The sequence below is a fragment of the Lepidothrix coronata genome, unplaced genomic scaffold, assembly GCF_001604755.1.
Source record: "Lepidothrix coronata isolate B3197 unplaced genomic scaffold, Lepidothrix_coronata-1.0 Scaffold79, whole genome shotgun sequence".
NCBI classification, from domain to species: Eukaryota; Metazoa; Chordata; class Aves; order Passeriformes; family Pipridae; genus Lepidothrix; species Lepidothrix coronata.
In genome coordinates, this window is record NW_016690259.1 from 3,030,779 (window position 1) to 3,050,981 (window position 20,203).

Below are 20,203 nucleotides of genomic sequence, written 5' to 3' on the forward strand. Positions count from 1 at the left end.
GAGTGGTGAAGAAACGCTACTCCTTGGAGAAAGAGGGCATGGTCATTGCCCATGTGTTTCTCAAGTTAAGAGAAGTAGGTTTTGTTTCAGCTCATACCTGATTCAGTTACAGTAATTACCAAAGATATAAAGAGATATTTAAACAGCATTCAAAATTGTTTTGTAAGTAATTTTGGGGGCAGGTCTGGAGGCAAGGCTATGACATCCACAGATACAGTTTGCTCTGCTCTGTATCAACCCCTAATGAAGGGATTACCCAGCTCCCAACACAGGTGGCAGCAGCTCTGAACACTGCAGTGCAACACCCCATACACAGGAGGTTCTGTTTGACTGTTCAGGCAGCACTGCTGTACAGCTCTGTAGAATGCTGAGCTATAAACAACCTATTCCATTTTAGGAATCAGATGTGTCTTAACACATCTGAAAGTTTCCATCCTCCTATCACGAAGAGCACTTCAGCATATTACCACCTTAATTCAATTACTTCCATGTGTATGATCAGCCCTTCTATATCAGTGCCTATGCTGACACTCAAAACATCAGCCACATCACAAATCTTGACCTTGCATGCCCTCCTAGAATAGAAAGGTTATTATTCCAAACAATTACTGCAGCTCCCAATCTGGGAGCTGCTGATCAATATTTAGAGGACTTATGGGAAGAAACACCTTCTTCAAGTCACCCCAAGCTTTCAGAGTATGTGTGTCAGATGGATTTCTCTCCACAAATACAACTTCATTTCTCTAAGATCTGTCTTACACTTAACGAGCTTTCCATACGTAAAATTCAACAGCTTTTAACAGGTTGATGGAGGGAGTTACTGGACCATTCAAAGTCACCACATTATGAAACAGTAATTTATTCTGCTTATGAAATAATCTCAAGGAAATTTTCACATACCTTTACAAAACTCATACGGAGGGTGCACATCTTAGTAAGCTCATAAACTGTCTCAAAGCCGTGGTTCACGGACTGAGCCAAAAGCTGAGCAAACTCTTGATTATTGAAAATCTTCAAACTGCAGCCACTGGGGATTTTGCAGACCGTGGTGGGATGGAACCCATGATGGTAGTTGCAGTTCCGACTTTGCACAAAAATACTGCTGTCACTGAGACACTCAGCATACACTTCCCCACCAACATAATAGAGATGGACACCTGGGAGGAGAAGGTTGTTTAGATAAATTCACACTGTGCATCTGTTTTTCATGCTCTTTCTCCACAGAGAGAGCGTTTCTGCTTAAAGAGGTAAACATTAACTGCATATCAAACATTATCTGTCTTTAAACTTGATTTTTACTCTTCTGTTTCATCAGCAGGAGATTTGGAAGGAGGGTATTTTATATATGTATATAAAAGAGGAATCAACATGTTATATATTCAACAATAAACTAGCAAGCACTGCAGTTCTGATGCACTGCACTGGATGCACTACATTGGATGGCTTGAACTTTTTGTCATTATATTTATGTAGAACAATAATTGGGAATGCAGAAACCAAATTATTGCATAATATGTAGATACTAAAGCAGCCCCAAGTTGGATTCTCTGGAAAAGTCTTTAATGATAATTTGGGTAGCAGGAGTTTTGTCAGCTAGCTTTAATTCCAGAATGCTAGGGGGAAAAGGAAAATGGCCTTTCTATTCCTCAGACATATCTGCCAAATGAGGGTACACACCAATTTTACAGTCCTTTCCCCTTCTAGTGCCTGCTCCCTCACCTGTTATCAATGGCAGCAAAGCCCCAGAAAAGCAACATACAGAGGACCTTTTTGTCAGTAGGAGTCAATGCCAAAGGCTTTGAGAAAGCAAGAAAATTCACCTTCTGTGTTTAAAAACGGTTTATTTGCTATTTAAACCTTTCACCTCCCACAATGTCACAAATCACAGAGGTGAACACACAGAATTAAAACACTCAACTGCACTCTGGTAAGAAAGCCTTGACTGTGCTCTGCCATGGAAGATTTTGCCGCTGATTATGTGTGTACCTGTGTGGGTACACATATACTCCCACCTGATCTGCAAAAACATTTATGGCTGTGTCTTCAAGTCTGGGATTTACTCCTCCTTCCTCAAAGACAAACTGCTCTACATCATCATCACTTGTACACACTGACTCATTCAACGGCATCCGTGTCTCTTCCACACCCTGCTGCGGTACGGACGCAGTTAAGTGCTTCAGCAGAACTCTGCTTGCAGCTGGGTTACTTTTAACAGGAAAAAAATGAATGAGGTGTTAAATAAATACCCTGATACTCGGTAAGATGGATGGGGAGGAAAAGAAGGAAGAAGTATTAGCACTTGAGTGGGAGAGCACAGGTGTGGTGCACTGCTGAGAGCTGCGCCAGTTCTCGTCTAGAGGAAAGCTCTACACAGTGAGAGCTCAGACTCAAGGAAAGGACCCGACTGTTCTCTTCAGTTTCAGTTCCTTCCTCCTCTGAGGAAGAGGAAGATACTTCATGAATTGGCACTTACAACATCCAACCCACTCTTTGGGCATGCTGAACCCTCAACTGTCTCAGAAAATTTAGAGTTTACTAATAACGTAAATACCTAAAAAATTTGCCTGGCAGGAATGGCAGGGGGCAACTTCAGTTTTACCTGTCATTTGCATGACAGGTGAGTTCTCAGAAAAGAGGACTGTATTAGTCAGGCATAAAACAGCAGCTTTTCTCTTTTGCAAGACACTGTCACAACCATAGAAGGGAAGCACAAAATTCTCACTGAAAGAATCACCAGCCTGTGAAAAATGCATTTGGAATAAACTGTTCTAGGAGGTTGTCTCCCAAAACATGTTAGGATAGCTAATTTATGTTGGAACTAAGGATAGCTAAAAAATTTGGTGCCAAGAACCACAGTTTGCACTTCCATATACACCAATAATCAAGATAAATCAAGACATTTCATTAGACAAACTGCCTTACCCTCTCTAATTAAGATTTTGATAGCCTTCAGGCAATTATAAAATTGATTAAGGGTAAAAGCTTCCTGTAATTACACATCAGGTAAGAACAATAGTTTGTTTATAAGGCTAGGCCAGAAAATTATATGTTTACTGACACAAGCACTTATCCCACACACTAGGGAAGACCAGCTTGCTCTGGAGACAAGTAGCCCAGGTTGTCCTGACTAAGGGAAATGCCCCCTGCCCTACTCCAAAATGGGCGCGAAGGTCCAAAGCTCACCTTTGCCAATGTGCCGCCTGGTGTTCTCGATGGTGGAGTTGCGGTTAACGTTGGAGAGCAGCCCCAGGCAAAACCTGTTCTTGTTGTTGGAAGGATCAGTGAAGCCATCCACCAGGATGCTGGTGGAAGAAGCGTGGAATGCCTCCCCGACGCGGTTGTTCAGCTCATAGTAGACGATGGAGCACCAGTGCTTCGGCTCCTCGTAAGCAACTGCCTGGACATCTGTACAGCAACAATGGAAATGTTACAGTCTAACAGTGCTGGAATACAGGCTTGAGGTGTGAAGAGTCATCACCCTGCAGATTTTGGCTGAAGATCACTGAAGATGAGCTGGATAAGCAACTGTAGCTAAATGAGGGCTCCTCTATCTTCAGTCACTTTTGAACTTTTCATAGCCACATACATATAGTAGAATAATTTCAACTCAAGACTGAAAAGGGACAAAGACTGGTACTAGATGTGAGCAGAAAAGTGCAGGAAGCTCCTGGGCACATACCAAGCAGTGCCCCACTATCCCTGTCCTATCTTCTTGCAACATGCTGTGGTGCAATTCCACACAGCAGAGAAATGCTGCAACTTACAGCTCAGCTTTCTTTCCAGTTTAGTAGATGAACTTCTAATTCAGTTCATTTTATACTCTACTAAAAAATGGAAAGTCTCCTCTTTGCTTACTGCAAAGCTGTATAGTAACAGGGAGAAACAGCATCACACAATTGCACCAAAGACCATTTCTAACTTCGGGTATAAAGAAGCATAACAAGGCAGCTTAAATATACAGTCAGCAGGTCAATCTTTCAGCACTCAGAGTGTGCCCAAATCTGTCTCCTGGGCTTTTTGGGGGAATGGTAGGAAACTTCAAAAATGTAAGAGAGGTTGATGTTTGTCTGCAGAACATGCATAAAGCACATCTGCAATATGAACAGATACTGCTTGGGACTGGAGGCTGAACAGGGCATAACACACAGGATTCCTGGCAGTTACACTGGGCTGGAGAGCAGATGAAATGGAGGAAGATATTATTTAATGAGGACTTTTCATTCATCAACTGCTACCAAATGCAAAAGCCCAACTGTTCATCACCAAAAGAATTACTTGTTGAATGATAGCAAGGATTCCTCAGAATGGGGTTTTTCAGACACTAGTAACAAGAAGCTCCTCCTCAGCAGCTCCTAACTGAAGTTGGGAATTGTGCAGGAAATTACTGGTTCACTTCACGTGGAGGTCTTGAAGCAACACTTGTGACTGTGCACGGGGAACAATTTCTCCAGATGATACCAAAGGTCCTTACCAAAAAGTTTCCCAGTGGGTGTCCAACAACAGCATGGGCTTCTTCAGATATCTCTACCCAGTGCACATTCTTTAAGGTGCCAAATACAGCTACAAATTAGAGAAATGCCTCCAAATAAAATGAGGCTAGTGAAGGGATGTGGTTGCTTTATGTGGTTTCTTTTGAATGAAGGATACTATATCACTACTAAGCCTAGCAAAGTTGGACTTGCTGCTAAGATACCGACTTTGCAGATACCAACTACAGGTAAAAGTGCTAAAATGAAAATCAGACTGGTATTATGGGAAAACTTGTATTTCTGGCCAGAGATTTCCTTCTCCCAGCTCCAAGTTTTTACAAAAGTTAGCCAACTACGATCAGTGTTCATATCTTCCTCTGTTCACAGATCACATTTCTGTGAGTTTCTGTTACATGCAAAACAAAAAAGACAGAAGTCCCCCTCAAAAACCAGCAGTACATCATAGATACAAAAGGTGGCAAAATAATCAAAAGTAGGATAACACATCCTGCATCACTGTGCAAAACTTCTGAGTACAGTGTTTACTGCTTAATAACTTGCTTGAAACACTGGTTTTAAGCTTATCTTTCTCGACATTCTGGCACTTTCTATCCCTTCACATCACTGAAAAAAAAAAACCAACAAAAAACCCCAAAAAAAAAAGGGATAAAAATCAGTCATGTATTATTAGTAAGAGGTTACTACACTTTTAATTCCCATAAAGGTGCCAGTGATTATCAAAGCTGCAGCTTTGCCCCAGTTCTCAAAGTCAGGAAGAAATCTTGCCAGCTGGCCATTCTTACAGAATTAATCATATCTCTCTCACACAGATTTCATACTGACTTCCTCACATTTGCTTTAAGTCATGCAGAGCAGGTGCGTTTAGTCTCTCTATTCCCAGCATGGGCCAACAATGGAAATTACCCAATTTCATTGACAGGATGCAGCTTGTTAAATCAAATCTCTTAAGACTAACAAATCACCATAAAGAACAAGCTCCTAAAAAGTTTGCAGCAAAAAATGGTGCAGTAAGTTCACAGTAAAAACTCTTCTTTCACAACCTGCAGCAGATTTTTTTTTTAGAGTACTACAGTCACAGCTTACATATATGAATAATAAACATGAGAAGGCATAAAAAAGGCTGGTGGTATTTTTAATGAAGGGACAGAGATGAAAATCCATTCTACTAAACTACTAGGAGGGGATAATGCTAATAGACACAATTTTTATTTTGAAATGGTTGAATGCTGAAAAGCAAGAAGAAAAATGTAAACCCTTTTCTCTTTATCAACTCTCATGTAATGGAGGTATTCCATGGTACTTGTGCATACTGGGAGAGGGACACATATGCAAAGGTTTGCAGTTAGACCCCAAATTCCTGAAAAACTATTCATACACACACAGAGTGTACTGGATCAGCAAAAAGTGGAAATGCTACAGATGAGGTTTATCACGTGTAAAGCTCATTCCAAGCAGAGAGTAAATAGGTTAACACAAAAGTTATCCAAATTGTTCTAAGAGGGCAAATATACTTCCTGAAACCAGACATTAAGAGGAGCAGCAAAACAAGTACCAAAAAAAAAAAAAAAAGGAACAAAAAATTCCAAAACACCACAGTTAAATTGTTCATATGCTTGTGATCTTGATAATCATTCTGGCACAGCATTCCAGCTTGCTGCTCTTTCTTGGCATGGGCCACAACTGTGTAAGCTCATGTGTTCTCTAAAGGGGCCATTTCTCACAACGTGATGAATGCACTAAATCCTTTACTCAGCAGTCACGGCTGGCTGCGAAGGCTTTAAAGAGCAATGTGTAAAAAGATGTCTGTGTCACAGTACATAAAGCAATAGGGTTGTTTTTTTTTAAGTACAGATTTTTAAAGTCTGTAGCAATGCCACACCTAGGGCAGACAACTCTGCATTCTGAACCAAGAGTTATCACTGCATGACTCAAAGATGAAAGAAAAATGGGAAGAGAGAGTGGAACAAAACGAAATACAAAAAAATTCAAACGCCCTTATAACCAGGAGAAGGGTAACTTACTAAAAGCAGAGCATACTCTTCAAGGACTGAAGTTTAGAATGCAGGACAAAAACATAACAAAAAAGCACAATTTTATAAAATGTATTCCCTCAGAGGAAAAAAATACAGATATTGCAGTTGCCCATGTAACATGTCTCTGGGCATTTACAAAACTGACAGTATTAGCATCCATCCTCTGATCAAGTCTCTGCTTGGAGAGCTATCCTTGACTATATCTACTGTCATCCAGAATTCAGTAGGCTTTATATAGCATCAACTGCATTGTTCCAATAAATCAATGTAATCACAGGAAAAAAAGAGTTTCCCTTCCTTGCCCATGTGTAAGCTCAGTATCACGTGCAGAAACGTGCAGTATCATAGGAATTCTTTCTGTTCAGAGATTAGTGGAAGTTCCCAATAGAAAACATAAAATTACTTCAGCCGTTGAGTTGGTTGGGAGTAAGAAAGTAATAAACCTCATCTATTTTACATTTTTAAAGAGTCATGGGATAGCTTCCTGTCATAAATAAATATTTACATTTATAAATAATCTCCAGCTTCATTATTTCATCCCTTACAACAACATAAAAAAATTACATGGCTGAGTTTTTTCTTTTCTGCAGATAAAAATTGCCATGAACAATGTCCATCCAAAATTACAACTCAGTTATCACTGGTAAGCTCTGAAGATTCTTCACTCTTAAGAAGTGAAGCAGCAAACAAGAAGGGAGAAGTGTTTTTACCTCCTCTGTGTATGTCAGGGGGAATTGCAGGTGCCATCATGTTGGTATCCATTGGCTTGGAGGTATCGTGTGTCATCTGATCTTCCGGAGGCAGGTAAGCAGGAGGGGGAGTATCAGCTAAAGATAGAAAAGGCAGAGATACACGAGTCCTTTCCTCTCTTCAAAGAATATCTACATATCCACATAAACAGTTTTAGCCTGGAAATGCTTCCAGCCTGACTCAGCTATAAACTTCCACCCACCAGAAATCTGAAAAAGCAATCATGGACTTTGAATCAGGAAAGCAAAGAATTACTGTGCAGATTAATCACAACTGCAGTAAAAACAAGTCACTTCACCCCCACATAAAGCCACAAAAGAAAGCTCAGCTGTGTTTCCAGCCCATGATTTTGCAGGTTGAAAGTGTCCTACAGACATCGAGGCACAAAGAGGTCTCAGGACCCAGCCACGAGTAGATATCAATTATGGTAAATGTGAACAGAAGCTGGAGCAGAAAACTTTCAGTATGAACTTTTCTGTTTCCAACACAATTCCACCAGCAATGTATGCAAACATCCCAGATATATCCAGGACCTTATCATTGTCAGTTCAGAGTATTAGCTCTGTTTCCCTAGACTGGGAACAGTAGAAAGTGTTCAGGAACCCAAATTCTACAAAAGCAGCTGTCTGGGTCTGGGATTTATTTATCAGTGTCTCTGCATGGTCCCATTCAGAACTGAATTACTAGCACAAACCTATCCCATGTACAATGACTGTACTCACTAACATACTGCTTTCAGCCCTACTTGAAGGGTCCCAGCCAGGTACTCAACACCACCCTTCAGCTGCATAGCCCACTTCTGGGAAAGCTTCCCAAAAGATTTCTTAGAAGCTACAAGAAGCTGCCAATGTCACCATTTCCCAATACACCAGGAGACTCTCTCCTCCAAATCAACTGCACAGAGGTACGTGCAAGAGAGAGAAGCCCTTGCTTGTGCTGCAGAAGCTGAGATTAGGTTACCACTGTGCTACCTGGTGAACACAGCTGCTGCTCATCCCACATTTACTTCCATTACTGAGAGTATGGATTGCAAACCACCACAGCAAATAATCACAGGGGCCTCCAAAACTCTGAAAACTAAATTAGCGTCAACAAAAGGCAGGAGAATGCTTTGCAAGTTTTGGGGGTTTTTTTGTGGAGTGGTGGTTTTGTTTGTTTTGGGGTTTTTTTAATGTATTTTTTAAGAAAAGAAATGTTCATGAAATTTATTAACTACTTATTGTTTAGAAGGTATTTTGTTGAGAGCTTTACATTTAATGCTGGCAGGTACTTTGCTAATTCCCTTGCTTGAATACCCTCAGTTGGATGAGGAAGCAGCAGAGAAGGACAGAGATGACAACAGGGCTGCATTAAAAGCTTAACAGAGTGCACTTGATTTTGAGTCTCATGTTTTACTAAGCCTTAATGGTTTGTGTGTGTGCAAACATAATGTGAGTGATGCACAAGATTCTAAGGCCACAGGCAACAAATTAGCTAGTATCTACAAAGTTCTCAAGACCTCTGGATAACTGCTTCCCTTCTCTTTTTTTTTTTTTTGTATTTTCCAAAAGTCAGCCACTTTCCTCATTAATGCAAGGCGGACAACTGTATCCATCCTTGACGGACATCAAGGACATCAGTATCCTGACCTCTCCTCTAATTCAATTTCTTCACTGCAGCTGCTGACATTATGGGCATGTGGACAGAACAGACCCTCAAAGATCAAGTGAACTTCCACAGGCCAGCATTCAGGAAGACCTTGTTAGGTCTTTATCTCTGCTGGAAGAGCCCAAACCACGCCAGTCATATTAAAAAATAATAAAAATTAAAAAAAAAAAAAGACAGCTCTTTTCATGGCAATTTCTCACATTTTTTAGAAAAGCCAGTACAAACTCCTTTCTTTCAGCCTCTGCAAATTCAGTAGTCTTCACTCGGGAGAGGGAAATTTGAAAGAGAAGCTACTATCAACATCAGAAATCCATGGAAATTAATTTCATGTAATAGGAAACAGATTTTCACAAGTCTGCTGCTTTGTTTACACATGCCCTCCCTCAGCCCCTGAAGAAAACAGGCAAACAACATCAGTAAGCATTTGTACTGAGTCCTTCCCCCAGCATTTAAATCAAGAAATCTGCCACAAACTGCATCTGCAGTATTTTATCAACCCCCACGTAAACACCAAAAAAAGACAGTTTCACAGAATTTTCTACAGACACCAGTGAACAAAGAAAGGTTTTTATTTCTCGGAGTTTAGCTAGCAAAACAGCCTGAAGATTTCTTTTAAGGGCTTGTTTTTCAGCTGAAGTATACTTGCATCTTGAAATTACATCACTGTGTGAAGAAATTGTTATCAAGTAGCAATAACACGATCACCTTGGGAAATATCCTTTTTCTGCAGAACTAAAGCTTTGTGCTGAAGGTATGATGATCTCCCTCTTAAGCAAGTGATCTCTAGCATTACACTTCTGGTGCATTAAACACACTAAGCTTTGTGGGCTAAACTGCTGAACTGGTCCCCAAAACATTTTGAATCCCTCTCCCCACCCCACAAGAGTTTTACTGTAGTGGTTTGACTGTGTTTGAAAGAGGCATAATATTAAAACCATCAATATTATTACCAGACAAAGAGATTATACAGTCTTTATTACCTTACATCTCTCAGCTTGCTACTGAACACAAGGGTTAGCTGATAATTTGGTATTAATAAGCAAAAAAGCCATGATACCAGTGATATCCAACCACCTTCTCCCTTCTGAAGGGGAACAAAAGTTGACAGTACCTGGCATCTGGAAGGGACTTCCTGGGTCTGAGCTGGCTGGAGAATGGGGATAGGTGCTACTGCTGCTTCCAGGAGAGTTTGGATAGCTGCTGTTGGGCGAGTGGGGGAACGGGTGGCTATTGGGTTGCTGAAAAGAGTCCGGGAAAGTAGCGTTGTGCGGCATGTGGGGCTCGTTCTGTCCCAGGTTGCGGAATTGCGCCAAGAGGCTGTGCTGGGGGTTGTACTCGCTGTGCCTTGGAACCAGCACTGGAGGAAGGACTGGAAAGGGAGAAACAGAGAAAAGCCACAGTGTTAGAGACTCAGTTCTGAAGGCTATAGAGGGGAAAAAAAATCCCACATTCTTCGTCCCCTACGGCACATTCACATCTGTCTTAAAAACAAGGTAGTCAAATCTAGGGGCACATGTCTAAGCAAGAGCTCTTCCTTACATCCGGTTACTGCATAGCTCGAATTCATAGCGATCGTGCTGGATACCTGCTCTGCCAGATGGGAGCTTGTTTGCACAGAGGGCCAGCGAAGAAGAGCCAAGAACAAACCACAGTTCCGTGTTCCAGTTTTACTCGCACGAAGAAGTGCTGGGAAGTGAGCGCGTTACAGAGCTGACACGATCCCGCTGATCACATAACGGCCCATAACCCAAACCCTTGTTAATAAGAACAGGTATTTTTTTTCTCAAGACAATACTAACAGGCCTTGAACTCGGTCTGGTCCCAACAGCTGTAATTTTATTTTTAACCTGGACTGTGTTCTTACAAGTCACTATTAAAAGGGTTATTAACTCTTCAAGTCAGTTTACAAAGTGCGCAATTTAAACAAAACTATGTAGTTCAGAAGAACCAACTGAGCAGCAATTGAGCTGCAACTGTATGCTACTGTGGGATCAGAGAAACATCAGAAGCTACTAGTCTCACCACACTTCAGAAGCCTTCTCACCAGCGGAGAAACAAAGGTCTCTTTTAAACTGGGAATATGAACATGATACCAGATACACTAAGATAAAAGAATCAGCTCTTTTTCCAGTGCCTCAGCTTCTATCCTTGAATGCCTCACAGCAAAGTCCAAGCTAACCGGAGGATTAAAAGCTAGAGATTTCTGGGTGACAGGGAGAAGAGGAGAGGCAAGGGCTGGGAGAGGGACATCCATGCACAAAGTAGTGGAAGAGAAATAAAAAAACTATTCCTCTTCATATCTTCGCTCTTTGGCAACTCTGTTTCCCAACTCCTTGGCTGAGCAGGACTGGAAGAAATCCCCCCTGGATAGCCTGCCTTCAAGGGAGAGTGCCAAAAAAACCAACAAAAATCAGGAAAAGCAAGCCAAAGCTACTATCCTCTCTCCCTGAGACTCCCACCATGGCCCCAACACCTGGGCATGCAGAAGAAGAACAGGAGCATTTATACACAACAAGCCTATACAGACATAACTATCACTCAGATTAAGATGTTTTGGAGACAACTGCTTCATTAAAAGGCTGAATTGCAAACTAAATTACCAACTAAAAAAAAAAAAAAACAAAACACAAAACAAATCCCAACATTTTCTTGACAAGAGAAACAGGTTCTTCCAGGACACTGGGGCATCTTTACTCTTCCAGCACTTTGCTATTACAGAAGCATTTAGATATTTACTTAAGTGTCCTGAAGTCCAAGAACATCAGGATACTGCTCTACACATAAGCCAGGTCTGAGGTCTAGATCCATGTTTAAAATTGATATAAATGTATGCCACACAGAAAACTCACTCTCTATTCCTAAAATCACAGATAAACTAAAAAAAAAAAAAAAGGAGCAGGTTTCCCTTGCTCTTTCTTTCTGCATATGCCTAAGAGAGAAATTAAGCCACCATTTTTGCCTGCTAGTGGCATTAATGCATGAGAAGTCAGGTCCCAGAAACCTTTATTGAACATACACTTAAAAAAACCCAACCCTCCCTACTGCAATTAAGGCTGCCCGTTAGAGTCAGAAGGAGGTTTCAAAGACTTAATCTGATGTCTCCATTTCTAAGAACAATTTCACTGAGATTCCCACAGGACAAGCTGCATCTCCCTCAGCTGAGCAGACCCTTTCTGGCCTCCAACACAACTATTCTCATATGCCACTGGAAAAGGCCATTAAAAAAAAAAGTTACCCAACATTCAGGTGGACATCACAAATCCCCTGATTCACAGCATGTCAAAGCCAAGCTCTCTGAACATTAGGGTCTCTCAGAATTTACACTTTTTCTGTTAAACCTAGCAGTCTTTTTGCAGCTAGGTCAAGCACTATTTAATCATCATAGTCAACATTTGCTGGGCTAATAAATTAGCCAGTGAAAAAAGCAACAATGAGATCATGTGTTAAAATGTATTTTCCTTTTCCTGTCTTTTATGATTCCTCCTTACTTTTCCAAGCACTAAAAACACAGCTTTCCTATCTCTTCCTTTCCTATGGATGAAGGTCAAACCATTAACTTTTCTGAAGTTAATTTGTACAGAAAGTACATCACCTACCTTTCCCATCCTCTACCTCATATTAAACAATGACACACATGACATCAGAGGAAGCCACATGATTTACAGCATTTTAAAATAGCAGGAGAACAGGATATTTTCTGTATGTTTTCTGTAATTAAATTAATGCAGTGCCAGATTTTCCCAAGGTATATATACATGTTTTCTCCTGTTGGGCAGAACCGCTGGAGAAGTTTAGAAGGACTTGAAATAAAAACAAGTCTCCTCTTCCCAAGTCTCCTCCTTGCCGACCTATGCTTTTTGTCCAACTACTTCAACCTCCAGTGATTAAATGCCAACATCTTCAAAATACACACGGAAAAGAGGGAAGGGGGGAAAAGAATACAACTGGTATTGATACAGCACAAATAGGCTCAAAAATATCATTGCAGAATTTACTTTGAGTGCTGTCTGCACACACACAACTTTAAACAAGGAGGAAAAAGCCCTGAAAGGCCACATCAGCTGGGACAGAGACTACAGTGCTCCAGTTGGTCCAACTCCAAGGCAGTCACTCACTGCCATACCCTGATCTCTCTGCAGCTCACAGGCTTTTTTGCGGGGAAGCTGCTCCTACTGGAGTCACAAAGGAGTTAATTTGAGCGCTGTTCACTCAGGAGTGAAGACATGAGCAGGGCTGGGCCCTTCCCGAGTATGGAAGGCAGCCAGGAGTTCAAACCATAAAGGGGGATGCACACCACTCTTGCTCCCCTCGCCCCTGTGCAAGGCACTGAGCTTCTGGTCAGGTTGCAGACCTCAGCCATATGGAATAACAAATTACTGAGGCTCAGTACAACAAGGGAGGAGGCTGATCTCTGCTGCAGCTGCCAGCTCCAGGAAGAGGTATAATTGAAGGCGAGAAAGCATGAGAGAGTTACTCAGTGCTAAGCCAGCACACCTGTTGCTATAAAATAGTGAAGCAGTGCACATCTTTTGCTGTGTAGATCTCTGCAGGATGTGCCTCTAACCATCTGCAGACACAAGGTCTCCCTTCCTCTTTACCTTCTTCAGCGGAAGGGAACACAGATATAATAAAAAGAAATTAATTTATTTTAAATTATCATCAGTAGGGATGCATACATTTAAAGGAAACAGATTATTGAATGCACTGTTGTCTTAAAAAGCTACTGCAACAGATTTGCAAACTCAACCTCATTAAAATTAATGGAGTAGAACCACAAGTCATCCGACAGCTTGATTTCTGTAATTCTTCAAACACCGGATTAAAAGGTTTTATGTGCTACACTGTGGCTAAATTTTGCTCCCAACCTTCTCTGTCAATGTGGACTTGGATTTGAGAGTTAATATATGATTACAAGCAGTACTATTACTAGTAAAAAAGAGGAAGATAAACCACGTGGAAGCCAAGATGGGTATGTTTGTGGAACTGTAGCTGAGATCCCGTGTCTGTCAAGACAGCCTGGGAATTGGGTAGCTTGTTTTTGCCATGCAAATATTACCAAGTATGCCTGCACCAAACAAGCAGGGCTGTGTTAAAGAAATTAGAGCTACAGGGCAATTTCACCCACAGGGCTATTTCATCTAAGAGCCAAAAATGCCAAAAATATAGAAGATAGACCTAGGACAACCCGGCTGTTCAGATAAGTGTTCCGACTAACCACACCAAGGAAGAAATTCTTTTATGAAAATGTAATAGTGGCCTTTGAAGAAAGCTACTGATCTCTACTCTTTTTATCTCCAGCATGTCACCCTGCTCTTCTTCAGAAAACTAGCAGGTGTGCTGTCCTAAAAGTGAAGATTTCCTTGGTTTTCTTTTTTTGTTGTTCTACTTTTACATTCCAGAGATAATGATTTTAGCAAACAGAGAAAGTCTCCAATTTATGAATATAACTTCTTTTTTAAAAAGTTTCTCTATGAAAAAACCTCAAACCAATCCAAAGGACCTGCTGTACTTTCAGAGTAGCATATTTTCTATCCATATGGGTTTTGATTGTTTTACACAAGCCCAGGTGACAGCTAGCTTCCCTCAAGGGCTCATTTTTTCCACCCCCTTTGCATGTTATGTGAAGATCTCTCTTTCCATGTATAGAAATTGAAAGACCAAATAATAAAATACAAGGGGCCCCATATAATAAAGCAGACCTCGATCATCTTTCCTTGCCAAAGTAGATTCTACTTCTGTAAAAATTTTATTTATAAAATATAAGCAATTGCTGCAGCACTTTTTGCTCTTAAAAATCATGATGACTTGGTTGACATATATTCTGTAAAAGGGTTTGTCCCACAACAGGGCCCTTGGTGCTAATGAAGACCTGACAGCACTACCATTAGACAATGCACTTAGATTTCCAAGCATCATATAGCTGCATTTTCATAGGAATTTATGCAAAGCCATGTATGATTTGCTAGAAAACTAAAACTGCAAGTTGGGAAGGAGGGAAATCCTTACGCACTAGCTCACGCTATCTGGAAATGGGTGTAAAAACATGGTCAGAGGAGGAACTTGTCGTGTGTACTCCATGCTCTAGAGAGAAAATCCTGCAAAGACACAGCTGTAAGAAAAAATGAAGAATTAGGAGAAGGAAAAAAAACCCCAAAACCAAACAACAAAAGCCAGCAGCTGTGTTAAACTAACAAATTTCAACCCTCCTGAAGACTCCTAGCTTCATTTCCTGCCTTTGAGGTCACAGCAGCTGAAGCTGGCTGTGGCATCCTGATGAGCTCTCCAGTCCCACGGTGGGAACAGAGCAGGTACCAGCATATGCTCAGCTGAACGTGCTTAGTTTTGCTTGCTGTCTGCAGCACTAGAGAGTCACTGAAGCATGCTGACTGCAAGGGCTTGCCAAGATCTTGCTTGTAAACAGTAAAACACCATGAAGAAAAAAAGGTTTTAATGTCATTGCGTTTTCTCATGTTGCCTAAAACAAAACCTGGCAAAACTGGTTATTCTTTGACCAGACGACAAGTTCTCATATACAAAGACTACATTTAGGATAGAGTTTATTCTTGGCTAAAAAATAAAAAATTAGTAAGAATTGTGTCAAAAGCAATCTCTGAGGATCAAACTACTTTATACTGTTCCAATAACACCTTGGCTGTGGTATCACAGCTTTGCTTTGTTGTTTTCTCAAAAGGAGAAATTCCAGTCTTTCAGACTTTTGCTCCAAACCTCTGTTATAGTGATTGCACGTGAATAGGCTCAATAATAGCTATTCAGCAACCTGTGTTTGGGTGACAGGTGGACAAACATGCCAAAGTTTCTATTCCAGGAGAAAGCCCAGAGCTGTCTTGTTTTCTCAACTCCTAATTTTATTTTGCAGTTTCAGGAGACCCCACAGCCTGATCTGTCCTTTTACATAGTTACAACTGAAGACTGTATTTAAAAAAAAGGCAAAACAGTTGTTACTTTACTGACATTACTTTTACATCAGACATCTGGTCTAAATGCATTTGGCAAGCAATATTAGTACATTTCCTGCATTACAATATTCAGCTAACATTAGATTTTATTTGCGGATGCTCTGATAAGCTAACGTTTTGATTAGACTGACATTTGTCAAGGTCAGGTTCAGAATTTAGTACTAATTGTATGCACATTAGTGAAGGAGTCCCTGTAAGCAGATTTGGTGGAGAAGCAGTCCTGATACAGGAGGAAGTCACAGTGATAGTGTATATTAACTCAGACATTTACACAGACCAGAGTTCAAATTACCTGTACGAAAGCCACAGTCACCATCCTACTGAGGAGGTTAAAACTTGGGAGTCTGGTCTTTCAAGTCAGAAGAAACATCTGTATCTGGTTAATTTTAAAGAAAGAAAACACACACAAAAAAGGAACAAAAACATATCTTTCTTGACAAGTTTTATCCCTTTATTGTTGCTTATTTTTCTGACACGTGGTGAGGTTAGACAAGGAAAGCCCTGCTGTTGGACCATTCTCTCCTTTCACCTCCCTATTTCAATTCCTCTCCCCCAGGTCAGCTCGGGTGGGGAATTTTAGAACTGAATTCTGCAAAGCCAAAATGAAGGAAGTTTTATACTGCTTGCCAAGCAAACCGACAGTTGCTTTTGCTATTTCGGGAAACCATCCTATAATTGTGCCCACCTGTTGTAGCAATGCTATTTTTAAAGTCACACCCAAGAGCGGCGTTACACGGCCCTACAGCAAAACCTCTCAGCAATCACACTCTGCTCCCTCACCCCCAGCCCACAGAGGTGCAGAAATCCTGCTACAGGAATCACACAGGAACAACGATTTTTCTAACATGGTTCTACATATTAACCCTGAAGGGATGCACCGGTTTTGCCCTCCCTTACACCCCTGAAGCAGCTTCGCTTTCATCTGTCCCTCTTCCCTTTTCTTCAGGATGCCTGGCACTGCCAGCATTATCCTCTAACAGGCCTGGTGCCGTGGGAGCCGTGCCAGCAGCTGCTCCTGGGCCATCACAGCTCTTCCACCTGACTGGAAACAGCACGGAGGCTCTCACGCTGTCTCCTCCCTTCGCCCAGGTACTGGGGGGTGGGAGCCACTGAGCAAGCCCAGGACCCCAAAACGCCCAGCCAGGCAAGCTCGTGGTCCCAAAGGGATTTGCCACTCACTCCCAGATTTTCTCTGCTGGCTCCAAACTTGCTCAGGACAGACTTGCAGCACCTGAAAATTGACAGTCCCAGGATCTGTGTTTGAACCCTGCCGCTTGCCGAAAGCAGCATCGGTGATCCAACAGGTGACTTCAGGTCTGAAGTGCAGTGGGAGTACACCATGGTGGGTTTTTAAAGATCCTCTTCTGAATTTCCCCCATCTAGTCACCGTTTGGGAATATTATTTTTATGTGTCATGATCCTAGGGGGATGAGATGGGGATGACTAAATGACCCGTTTCATTTTTCAGTAAAGTACACCTAGAGAGTGAGTGGTCACAATAATGACCAGACCAACACACACAATTAAACACCTATGTGACTTCAAAAGGTATTAGAAAGCTCCATTAAGCACATCTTACTGCTCTTTCACTGAGGACCAGAGCTGCAGTGCTGTACGGGGGAATATTCAAGGACCACATGAGTTTAAATCTGCCTCATCCAGGATTTCCACCATTTCAAGTCTCTTTCTGCACACCTGGTGCCTGCAGTAGATGTGCTGCCTTACAGAGAAACACTTAAGAGCAAAGAGCAGAGGAGATCAAAGACAAATATGAAAATAGTCAGGTTAAAGTCATAGGCAGGGAGTCCACACCAAGAGCAAAAACAGCATAACACACCTACCACTCTCCTCAGAGCCTGGGGACCTGGCCTGTTCTTGTGGCAAAAAGCAGCTGTACACAAAGCTAAAATGTTTCTGGCCAAAAAACAAGCTTGCTGAAGCAGACACACACTTTGAATTAATGGTTATAATGGAGAGGAACATCACAATCTTAAGGCGGAATTGAAAATTCAACTGTTATTTGTCTTCATCACGAAAAAGCAACCACTGCTTGCCCCCTGGTTTGGGAGGAACAATGGCACCACCAGCTTCGTAAAGCCCCTCAATGTAGAGCAGTCTGCAGCCAGCTCTCTGAAGAAAGAAGCTTAACTGAGGAAAGTTATCCAGTCTTTTTTATCTACACCTTATAGCAAAAGAAAAAAAAATGGACCATTGTAGTTGTTTTCTGCCTCCGAGTGTCTGCACTAACAGGCTGGTCAACCCAGACAGAATATGTCAGATCATCTGCTTCTGGACTGACCAGTTTTAGTACCCCCAGCACTTCAGGCTTCAAGCACAGCGGGGCATCTGTAAGCACCTCCACAAATGAGTATCGAAAAGTTAACCATTGCATTTCCCAAGGCAGGTTTAAGCTCATCCAGATCAATAAAGAACAAGCTTCTCTGAAGCCTCCAAGAGGTATCAGCAGCCTCTGGACACTCTCAGGAGACAACATGTGGGGTGGGGGTAACCATTTAGAGAAACACTCCGCACCTTTAACCATTTCCACACATTAAACATAAAAGAGAAGTTAATTCCTCTTTTGCCTCCTTTGTAACATATTATAAATTTAAAAACTAGCAGGCTGATGAGCAAGGACAATTCTGCATCACATGGAACAGAGGGGAGCTGGTGTTCACCGTTTAAGAAAATTAAATATTGAGTTTCTCCATTTTCCTTCTTTCCTTTTAGCTAAGGCAAAAGAACTGAACCTCCTCCCCTATAGCCACATCAGAGGTGTGATTTATTATTATTATTTTTAATAGCAGTGTCAGTTTAAGCACCTCTTCATCCTCCCTGTTCCCTATGCCATTCCTTTTGTTTTGCAGTTAGAACAAAGAGAATCCAGGCTTAAAAATAGAAATCTGTTCCTCCTGGATTCTGGATGACATCTTTCATCTGATCCCACAGACATAACTGAGGACAGAGGCAAGAACAGAGGCTGTGTCTCCACTAAGGATAAAAGAAGGGAAGGAAGTATCTCAGGAAGGACTTCCAAATGTCAGTTCACAGATTCTCCCGCAAAACCTGAGAGGTCATTCATGGCCTTTTCAGGGAGATGAGAAACATCGTGTCTGGTTTTTCCTCACAGCCTCTATGTATGCTGTACACCTAATTATTTCTCAAGTCTTGATCATAATTAAGGATAGTCCCAACAGGTATCTCTAAACCCAAAACTAAAACTGAGGAGAAAAGGCAGATTCAGCCAAGCAAGCACACCAGTTCAGCTAAGCATGCCAGTTTTTAAAAGGCATCGAATTCAGACCTTGCCCTCCTTAATTAAAAGCTCTGCTTTGCCTTGCCAAGGGAGAAATCTGACAAGCCATTAACTACCCTGCTCCAGAAATAATTCTGCACACAAGGGGCGTAGGGAACAGCAGTGAGCTACTGTAACACACGAGGAGATATTTCTTCCTGGCACTCGAGGACAAGGTTGCATTCCTAATCCCAGCAAAAAGAGTCTCTACTTTCTCCTCGTGTTTCCCTCCACCTCCACTCCTTCCCAGATGTCCTCCTCAGGGCTGTGTTGGTACAGATGTTCCCGCAGGCAGGAGGCAAGCCCCTGTGCTGCTCTGATCAGCCTGAAAGATAACACAGCAGGGAAGGGAAAAAGTGACTGTGATCCAGTTCAGCACAAGGCCACGCAAACAGCTGTGCTGGCACAACACAGTGAGCAGGAGCGCTCCACAAATCTCACCACAGAGTCTCCATCTCCTGAGGGGCAGCTCGCTGATTCCAGGCTGAACAAGTGTCACAGTGTCACAGGGTCACAGGAAGGCCACCCTTCCTCACCTCCAGCGTGTGCCCCCATGATGCTGTGCCCCCATCTGACTCCACAGAGAGTGAGCTGAGGGCACTGAGCTTGCCAAGTTAGCCATGCCAAAGAGTAGTTTTCTGTCTGTTTAGTTTTCCTGATCAACTCTCTGCAGGATCAGACAGGCACCCGTGCCTGTGCAGAGCCTCCTGGACAAGTTAGCCATGAGTATGGTCCCATCATGTCACACCCACGTGCCTGCCAGGTGCCATGTTCTCTGTGTGCGAGGACAGCAGCACAGCCAATGCTCAGGGACACTGGGAGATTCCCTGTTTGAGACTGCTGATAGTTTTCTCCCTTCTCTCACTGTTTACAACCAGCTCCTATCTAGCCTGGCCAACAGAAAAATCTCATTTGGATTCAAGTGTAGCTTTGTAGCTAGCAGACACACCACAGTGTGCCAATTTTCATGTTTTCCAAGCTTATCTTCTCAAGCTAAACATTGAGGATGCA

General features: G+C 42.0%; 1 protein-coding gene across 5 annotated transcripts in view; it reads right to left on the minus strand.

The window, feature by feature from the left end:
* The window catches only part of SMAD1 (SMAD family member 1), an 84,118-nt gene that overhangs the window by 1,901 nt on the left and 62,014 nt on the right, over window positions 1-20,203 (minus strand). For all 5 annotated transcript variants that reach the window (XM_017820171.1, XM_017820175.1, XM_017820173.1 and 2 more), the window contains 4 exons: window positions 10,032-10,289; window positions 7,234-7,350; window positions 3,184-3,405; window positions 901-1,157 (listed from right to left, as the gene is read on the minus strand). In XM_017820171.1, the coding sequence (XP_017675660.1) occupies window positions 901-1,157; window positions 3,184-3,405; window positions 7,234-7,350; window positions 10,032-10,289 (854 nt within the window). The remainder of the gene's footprint in view (window positions 1-900; window positions 1,158-3,183; window positions 3,406-7,233; window positions 7,351-10,031; window positions 10,290-20,203) is intronic.